The sequence below is a fragment of the Apteryx rowi genome, unplaced genomic scaffold (assembly GCF_003343035.1).
Source record: "Apteryx rowi isolate R43461 unplaced genomic scaffold, aptRow1 scaffold_1, whole genome shotgun sequence".
NCBI lineage: Eukaryota > Metazoa > Chordata > Aves > Apterygiformes > Apterygidae > Apteryx > Apteryx rowi.
Genome location: NW_020447196.1, coordinates 4047203 through 4057309, shown reverse-complemented (window position 1 = coordinate 4057309; position 10107 = coordinate 4047203). Strand labels below are relative to the sequence as shown.

At 39.6% G+C, this 10107-nt stretch overlaps 1 protein-coding gene across 2 annotated transcripts in view; it reads right to left on the bottom strand.

The window, feature by feature from the left end:
• The window catches only part of LRP3 (LDL receptor related protein 3), a 28318-nt gene extending 27413 nt beyond the window's left edge, over positions 1–905 (bottom strand). The window contains exon 1 of one of the 2 annotated variants that reach the window (XM_026058999.1): positions 841–905. In XM_026058999.1, coding sequence (XP_025914784.1) covers positions 841–890 — 50 coding nt within the window. In that variant the 5' untranslated portion in view covers positions 891–905. The remainder of the gene's footprint in view (positions 1–840) is intronic. The other variant, XM_026059009.1, reaches the window with a different exon arrangement.
• Positions 906–10107: the final 9202 nt, after the last annotated feature.

Here is a 10107-nt window from a genome sequence, read left to right as displayed (position 1 = left end):
GAGCGGCCGCGGCCCGCAGGCGGCGCCGGCCGGCGGAGGCGCCTCAGCAGCGCGCTGCTCCGCTGGAAAACGAAGCGGCGGCGGGAAGTCGTGCGTGGCTGCGGGCGGCAGCAAGAGCAGGGCGAACCGGGAACTTCGCGAGCAGGGTGTCAGCCCGTGACACACGGCCGGTAGCCTCGCTGGGGCGAAGAAGCTGTAGAAGGGATCAGCTCTACCTCGAGTGTTTCCTGAACTTTTTGTTATTTTCCAGTTTAGAGGTGCTCACATCCTCCCCCCGCCCCACCAAAAAAGAAAAGAAAAAGGCACTAATAGTTAGCCTGTTTATCCAACAGCTGCTCTCTGCGGAGCAAGGCCGATGCCCGCTCGGCCGAGCTGCTCTGCTGCGGGTCCCGCAGCGCAGCGCGCCCCTCGGGCCTGCAAGTACCACTAGCAATAAAGGACTCGGCGACAACGCGGGTTCTTAGCTGCACGAATAAGGGCTCTTCTGCATGAAACCGTTTCGTCCTCCAGGGCAACGATCAAGTCCTGCAGCATTTCACTATAAACACAAGCAAATTTCTCTGCATGCTTTAAAAAACGTGGGTTTCTGCATTCTGTGGCTATACCACCTGAGAGATAATAGACTTGAAGTCTGTGAGACTCTTATTTAAAACACAAACACTCCTATCACTAAATTAAATATTGATCAGTATAATCAACATCATGGAACAATCAATAATATCCATTATTGTACCCGGTTTCCCATGAAAAGATGATAATTTCTAAGTAAAATTAATATTTAAGGATTGTCCATGCACATTAAGGTCTAACTGTGCTACTGCCCTCCCTGTGCGAAATCACCTGCGCCGGCTGCAGTACCTCAGGTCAAGCTGCAGCAGTGGCGGGTCCATTGCGAAAATGCCGACTCAATTATTCTGTCGTCATCTCAGCATCCGATCTAGATTTGGTGGAGTGAACGTATCCAAAGGGTAACGTTCCTGGTGAAAAACACACAGAGCAAGAAACAGTAGTAGCAGGAGATGGGTGCTGAAGTAAAGCTGAGCTGTTTGCTAACAGTAAACACGGTCTTTTAGCAGTACACAGGAATAAGATCCTCATAAAAAAAGATGCACCAAAATAAGCAATAGTTGCTATACATGGTATTTGAAGTTTTGTGCTGTTTCAAACTTTCAATTGTTATCTAAGTGTCAGCTTTAGATCAGGCACTACACAAAAAACAGGTTAAAAATAAATACCCATTCAAGAATGGTAATAACCCTGAGTAATAACAAACACGTATGCTGCAAGGGAAGTGCCCAGATGTGGGGAGAGCCAGGTTTCTACAACTTCATGCACAGCTAATGCATGCAGATGTGCAAATCATGGACCTCCTCATACAAAAGGCCCGTTTGCTATATACCTAGGCATACGTTCAGGCAGATATTTCATGTATTTGTTTATTATGCATGCCTCATCTACGAAAATATCGGCACAATTCTAAAAGTCTGTTTATATGGTTAAAATATGAGAAAGACATATTTAATTCACCTGGGGTGCCACTCAGTTTAAAAGTATTAATTAGAACTATGGTCTTCATTTGCCCATAAGCTCCTAAGTGTAATTTTAAACACACAGCACAGTTAAACAAATACATTCAAATGTGTCTACAATAAAACCATTCCACAGCCATTTCCTCACTAAAGCTACCCTAATGGCACTGTATCTTGCTTAAAATCCATACGCTCAGCACAAAGTTTTGTAGAGTGATTTGGCCAGGGAAATAGAGAAAAAGATCAGATAAAAATGTGGAAAAGGAAACGCTAGATAAGAAAGGAAAAGGCAGAAATGGATGAGAAGATACCAGGTCAGGCTGCAACTATTTTAGCGTGACGGTGACGGTCGATACTTTGCGGAGGACCCACCTGAGGCAGATGCTGGCGGCTGCAGAACGCACTCCGAGCTCGAAGCACAGACTCAGGTTCCCTTTTGCTGACTCTTACTTGGTAGTGAAAAATTTTGGCAGAGTGGTGAAATAGAGGGCTTTAATGCCTGAAAGCCCCACAGTTCACCAAAGGGTATCTCTCAGAATAGTGAAATACTGCTTTAAACCTTTTTATTTCAACAATATAAAGTGTGGCTATAGTACTATCTTGGGGGTTCAGGTGATCCTTATCCTCGCTGAGCTATATATGTGTGCCTTATCTTAGCCACCCTTTGATGGAATTATAATAATTGTAATTCACATTTGCCTGTCATGGCTTAATGGATGCCTAATGGATGACTGGCCAGAGGATCAATAGTATCACATCTTGTCTGTTTGGGATGAGAGAACTGAATGTTAAAATAAATAATTCGACTGTGCTAAAGATGCAGAAATAATACACAGATCAATACAAACAAAGTTGATCAGCAGGTGAGAAGACCTTGCGAGCAGTGTGCAGGGGACCTGGATGTTCTGCCAATTTAGCCTGGTTTACAAGTATGTGTGTCTGTGCACTTTGTAAGTAGTATAATAAATTGCAAAACATTCGACAACTAAATTCTTCCTAATCTAACCAGACAATTCTTAAACCTTTAATGGGCCCATGATTGTAAAATCATTTCTGTCTGGGTTTTTGAGCAGTAATCTTCAAATTATGGGTCTGTAACAGCAATAATGGAATGTGTCATAAAAGAGTTTTTCCTCGGTGAGTCTATTATTGTAATAAAATAATGTATCTCATCACGTCTACGTTTTGCATTAACCCTTTTTATGAAAATTATCACTAAAGTGAATCTCTCATTTCCATTAAATAATATCCTTGCATCTCACTGCCATAGTAGAATATATAGGACTGAAAGCAAAGCAACAGATGCACATTCATATTTAGCAGACTCTATCCATGCCACTGAATTATAGTTCAGATATAACCCACTCAGTTTAAGAATTATTCTCATACTTCAGCATTCACGTAAGACTAACTTAGAATTCTCAGTCCTAATTTTCAGTCACGTACTTCTGTGTTTACAAAAATACCCATACAAATCTGATAACTATACGTGAAATTATGTATTAATATGTTCCGGTATCTCCTGGCATATGGTAATTCATGATCATATTACAAAAACATATACACATACACAAACACAGTGACAAGGGGACCAGTAGAACCTGTTCCAGGTTCTCTTCTTCTGAATGATCTGCAGACCATTTCAAAAGTACTTTAAAATAGTTGTACGATGCTAAATTGTACCTACAAGCCAAGTTTCAGGCCTTCAGATCCTGTTTTGGAACATGTGATATGGAACACGTGGCTCTAGGTGACTTTCACAGGAAAAGCTCCGCATTGCGCCTTCTGAAGCTACAGGCATGTTCATTCCTTTGATGCTTTTGACAGAACTGGATCACAAAAAAATCATACATTTGTAACAACAGCAATATAAAGTTCAGATTAAATTTTTACTAAGTGTAAACACACTTATAAGTTATTTTTTAAATATGCAGTAAAAATAAAGACATCAGAAAATGATATAGCAATGTTGAAAAAGAGATTATGAGTTTCAGCAGTAGAGTACTACAAATGTTTAAATAACCTGGGACCTTGTCCTGTTCATGTGAGTAATCTCTTTTCTTAGTCTGACTATGTATAGTCTTATCACATTCTCTGCTTCTGTTCCCTCTGCATCTAATTTCTGTAGCTCTTAAAAGTTTATGCGTCTGTTATAAGCATCTCTTTCTTTGGATTAATTTGGTTGAGATTTCTGTAGACAAAGACCATAATTTTGCCTGTCGCACAAGTCTCTTCCCTGCATTCCTCTTTTTCAGCATAAATCAGTTCCAAGTCAGAGGCAGCGCATACAGAGCTGTGCAGAGAGCAAGCCTGAAATCCTGGGTGTTTTAATCACCACGGTTCTCTTTCGAAACCTGGCATTAAGGACAAGTTGGTTAAAGTATATTAGGTATAGTAACATCATTATTCGTCTCACTCTGACATAGTTTACTGTCCATTTTATTTTTACAAGAGTTTATATTGCATCACCATACGATCAGTATCTGACTGGATTTAATTATATTACCTTTAGTGGTAACTATAATTTCCCTGAAAAGAAGAAAAATCTCAAGGATACTTTGCTGCACCGACCTTCACACTAGTTCTGTCTTGACCCATCTACACAGATCATTACTAAACTTAACAATGAACTAATTTTCTTACTCTTCCTTAAGAACTTGTTATTCACGTATGCGACGAAGAGCTGAAAAAAATCTCTTGTAATTGGCACTCATTTTGTGAGATGTAAGCAATGGGAGTAAACGTTAGCAAGTCGGAATTACAGGAAAGCGAATCCAGATAAGAGTTGTTTGATGGATAAATACTGTAACAAATTCACCAACGTACAGGTATTTTTTCAAGGAAAGTACAAAGCTGTGATGTTCCTCTGTGATATCCTGAATGTTCAATAAGATCTTGAATTTTTATCAAGCAGACCAGATTATGAGTAGCTATTACATTAGGGCAATTGCTTGAAAAATAAAATAATTTTCCCTTGAAAGGGTTCAGTTGTCTAGCAAGACAGCATTAATTGCATCTTAATTTTTTTTTTGTACTTGTGACTTATCTTAACAAATCTGAAGGTCTATATAACCTGTTCCACTACCTAAATTAGGTCTTGTTTTTTCTTAACAGCATTACTGAGATCAGAATTTTGAAGCATAGAGTGGCATAATTACAGGAGAGGAACAGAATTGTCTTGTTTGCACAAATAATTTGAAGAAGTTTATCAAGGTTCCTTATCAAAATCCATTAAGCTTCACTTTATAAATAAGTTCCACTAGACGGCAAGTTATTCTGGGCAATGAAAAGAGATAAAGCCAGGCCAAGCGCAGCACTTTTTCATTTCTCTCTCTTCTCACCTTTAAATATTTTCAGCATGATTCATTTTTTAGAGTGTAATCTCATAGCACTGCTTTATGCCAGCAGTTATGTCAGTTGTTCCACCAGGTTCTCTGCCACCACCTGCCAAGATACACAGCTCTTGACCAGCAATGCGCTCGGCAGCGCTTGTGCTTGGGACCCTCCGAGCTTTCCAATCACGCAAAGCTGCACAGAGGCTCTGCAGTTTAAGTGAGCAGGATGAGCTCCTCGAAACTCATCTCACTTGTGACCCCACAGTAAAAAAAAAAGCATTTCAACAACACGCTGCATCTCCTCCCTCCCTTGGCAACTTTTATCATTTAATAAATGTATGTGGATGGATTTAAACAGTGATGATGTTAGTTTTTATTATCTACATACTGGAAAAGCCCTGCGTGACAATAGTAGAAAACCCTGGTCTACTAAGATGCTAAATTGATTTTTCTCTTCTGTCTGTTCCTTCATATCTGTTGACAAGCAGACTTTGGATAATTTAATTTAATTTATGATAAATCCTTTTATGCTTTGGTTATGTTAGGGGCTTATTCTCTCTGGTAGCTGGAGTCATTAAAGGATTTACTATTCTCCTTGACATACAAAATCTTTGCTAAATGAGGGCTAAAACTCAGAAGTGAGTCTCTTCTTGTAAATGCTAGAACAATGCCAGAATACGGCTGAATCGTGTTTCAGGTGTGTGGATGTGTTCTCAGATCCGCTTCACGTACAAAAACTGAGGAAAATAAAGACAACTTTCACCAACTTTACATCTGATTGAGCCCACTGTTATTTTACTTCTGTTCTACATGAGAGACTATCACAAAATGTCACAAACACTAGCAATACATTCTTACCCCAAAATACACCAGCTGCAGGAGTTGCCACAGACTTAGTTTAGAGTGGTGCTAGAGACTGAACAGCTTGGAACTGGAAGCAGGAATACACTTGGTCCGGATGAACACAGCACCTCTGCGTTAGAACTACCTCCTAGGGAAAGGACAAATACTGTCCTTGCTCAGTAGCAGATTGGTATCAGAGCAGATGAAAATGGCAGCATCAGGTTGCTCAGCCGTGTGCTTCCAGCCCCCAATTTTGTAAGGAAAAAAAAAGAGGAGAAATTGGAAGGGTGTTGCATGCAGTCAGGCATACATAAAATTGAGCATGCATGGCAAAGCAAAACATGCAATTAGGACTGAACAGACACCTTGAAATGCGTTCAGTGACTGACTTTTGCACCATCTGTAGGAGGGCTGAACACGACTGCAGAGGGGATGGAGAGGCTGCGGAGCAGCTTCCCTGTCACGTCACCCTGCACCATTCCCACAGCCAGCCCAGAAACTCTGGCGGGTAACGCTGCCCATTGCCTGGGAACACTAGCAATTTTGAAAGCTGTCTTTCACCCCTTCTTATCACTGGGCAGCTTGCGTAAAGACCTGAGGCGGATACTAATTAGCCAGGACAGGAGGTTCAGCAAGCTGGCACGTGAGGAGCGGCACGGCGAGTAGCAGGGAGCCGGTGCTCTGCCCGTGCCACGGACGCCAGCGTGAATCGCAATGCCCGCGGTAGGAGCCGGCGTGCTGCGCTGGTTCCGGCACAAACCGAGGATACCGATTCCACTGTACATGGCCATTTGCCTTGCAACCAATCACCAGTTCAGCAAGAAAAGCCCAACAGAGGAATAAGTATAACCAGGCTCCTCATGCCTCACTGACAAGTGAATTATTTTGCATATTTTTCCTACTACTCATTGTGCTACCAATACCTAAAGTTTAACTGCTATGGCTACTCTTTTTCATTCAGTTTGGCCCCAACACTTCCCTAGAGCCTATATTTGGTCACAGTAGAGGAGTATAGCTGGTGTTTCTCCCATCCCATGGGTTGCAGCTAACATTGATTTACAGCTTTGTTTCCTTCATTYGTCTACTGTAGAGTTACATTTTTATAACGCTCCAGTGGCATGGTTTTGAGTGTGAAGTTCTGCTAGACCCATTCTGCACAGAGCACTGTGTTTCTTATTCATTGCAATAGCCAATATATTTTTTAAAGTCTAATGATTTTACACTTTGAGCATGTCCTTTGAATCAGCTAAAATCATTATTACTAGCCTTTTTTCCACATTTTTATGCAAGTTCTTAATACATGTTCATAGCATGGTAATTTTGGGGGTTCATAAAAGAGCAAATTACAGCTTATTTCCCAAATGATTGCAAAGCTCTTCTTAATATGCATAGACAGAAAACATGGCAAAATTTGGAACTAGGCATCCGTGAGGCCGTTCCACAGAAGGGATGAGAAAGGATGTAAAGGAGTGCATGAACTCACTTACAAAATTCCCCACGTTTTTCCACACAGATAATACAGCTAGACTCATAGTACATATAACATATTAGCCAGGACATACAGGTGACAATATATTGGCTCATCAGGACAATAATCAGGCAGCTAATTTGAAGAATAACTTATAAAAAGGCAGTTCAAAGTGGAAGCAATTTTAAAGCACCCGGAGATGAAGATCCCGACGCGTGCTTACATGCGAATGGCGTCTCACTGTGCAGACTGTGTGCCAATCTGAAAGCGAATGGGCTGCAAGACGTGCCAATGCCTCAGCTACCGAACCGCGAGGCGTTTCCATGCCGCAACAGCTCTGCCATCCTTCTGTGTCACGCTGAATAAATGAACACCCTCTCTCCGGCACCTCAGTGAGTCTACCACCTGTTAGCAGCAGCAGCAGCAGCAATAATAAGTATTTATTGTGTAAACACTCTATGTCTCAAACACAAACTGGAAGCATGTCATCAGGGTGGTGGGCTAATAGCTACAGATAAGAAACTACACCTGCCCGGAAAGCCTAATGATTCAAACTCTGTTCCTCACTCCTTAGGCTATTTTTTATTATTGAAGAGTGTACAAGATCTCTACAAAGTGAAAGTTGTCTGAAGCAAGGAAGTGAACTGTATACTGATTAAAATAAAGACGAGTAACATTATGACAAATTAGCATGCTAATTCAAAACATATTACTGAAAGAACTGGAGCAAACAAAACAAAACAAAAAAGAGGATAAGCACGAACCATGGAACAAAACTAATGTAAGAGATTTGCAAAGGAAATCAAAGCTGCTTCATCCTTCAATGAAGCTTGAAAACATGAAAAGTCAGATTTTTTTGGCATAAAGAGAACCAAGTAATCCAATATATCCTTTTAGCTACGACTCATTATGTGCAGCAGAGCTATGGATGCCAGTTGTACAGTCTGACCAAAGCATGTACATAAGGGCCAGCATGTGGTAAATGAGGTGAAGAATGTGCAGGAAAAATCCCCCTGCAACAACTGCGTAACAACCTGGACTAGAGGAAGAGGTATCGTAAGAAAGTATTTGGATGAAGAAGATAGCAGCCCCACAGCTTCATACACACATAGTATATAAATATGCCTGGGGAAAAAAAAAAGAATATGAGGATACTTAGTGATCAAAAACGTATTAAGAGAGCACAGCTCCTTGTTTTCACAAAGCTTTCAGAAGATTTTGGGGAAATCCTCCGAATGACTTTTGAGACCTGCATTGTGTAACTGTATGTATTGTTGTAATACAACGTCGTATGTAGATATGATGCTATAGTGAAGGAAGAGCTTTCTAAACAGAGGAGGTAAAATATTTGTCAAAAATTTAAAGAGATGAAGTCAAGGAAAATATGAGAAAATTTCTGCCCTTGTATTTCTCTTTTTATTAAGGTAGAGTCTTCTCAGATCCTCTTTCATATGCATTAACACCCCAGCACAGGACCTACGGTACTCCCCTGAGCTGACATTTGTTTATTTATCCTTGAGGGCAACCGTGGCATGGCTGCATGCGCTACTGCCCAGAGATGTCATCCCTTCCCAGAATATTTATGCGCTGTCAAAACATTCCAGTTATTCCCTTAATTGAGTGGCAGATGAAACTGCCAGATAAAGAAGCTGACTAAATTAAATGAAAAGTATTATTTTAACAAAAATAAGGAAATAAAAAAAAAAAAGAAAGATCAATTTAAAAAATAGTCGTCAATATATGGAGAAATAGGCAGATGAGTGAGAATGTTACAAAAGAGTGGCTACTTAAAATCACACTGATGTGTAGGTAATTTTACCCTTCATAAATATATTGTCTGTACAGAGTTCTTGGTCTGGAAAAGCTAAAAAGTAAACAGATGTTCCAACAGAAAAAAAAAAAAGGAATACTGCAACAGGCAACAATAATAATGGATTATTTTGTATATAGGTTTTTCTACATTTACACATTACATGTTTATGAATTGTCTTAGGCAGAAAGCAACCAAGCTGGTAGAAAGAGCCAGCAGAGTCACAAATTCTAACTTTAAAGTATATAACAGAAAAGTACTTTGATCTTTGTACAGACTGGAGGGCAGTTCAGGGTAATGCAATATACGTACCACAGAAATTCTCGTGATACCCAGCTTGGCATATGCATATACAACTATCAGTGCTCAAATAGCCTTCATTATAACATATTTTCCCATGGCAGCATGTACTTTGGTTCGTCAATGTCTGGGGAGGTGCTGTAAAGATTAATCCAGTTTTAAAATTTATTTGAATAGAAGAAAAAGTATTATTTACACTTAAAATTTTATTTAGTTTGTCAGAAGCATTTAGAGGCAGATTATGTTGTTTTTTCAGTTACTAATTCAACCAACCAGTTGTTTTGGGAGTTCACTGTAACTAGCTTTTATGAATCTATCATTATTCACAGACCACCTTAAAACAAATGAGCAAAAATATTTTTATGCACTCACTGCTGTGTTGTTGAGTACTAAAAATTATACTAGCTCACATATAATTTATGTATATTTTAGGAAAACCTATACCTTTTAATATATTATTCTGGTATAGTAACTTGTCATAATGATTACTTTCACTTTCAAAAATTGACAATTGTAGATTTTTTCATCTTTCTTATGCAAAATTCTTCTGTTCTAATTATAAAAAACAAATTCCTACTAGTTATGTTCATAAAAGTGGCATTATACTATCTTGGAAGTAGTGATCCAAAGAGATAATATTTAATACTGTTGTTTCATTTAGCCAACATGACATTGATCCGTTTCCATAGCCGAAGGTGCAGCAATCACAAATTCAATTCTTCTTGTTTCCCTTATCGCAGGGAACTTTTGTGTTCTATGATTAGTTTATTTGTTCTCAATCCTACATTCACTGAACTTAATGGCAAAGTGCCCATTGACTTT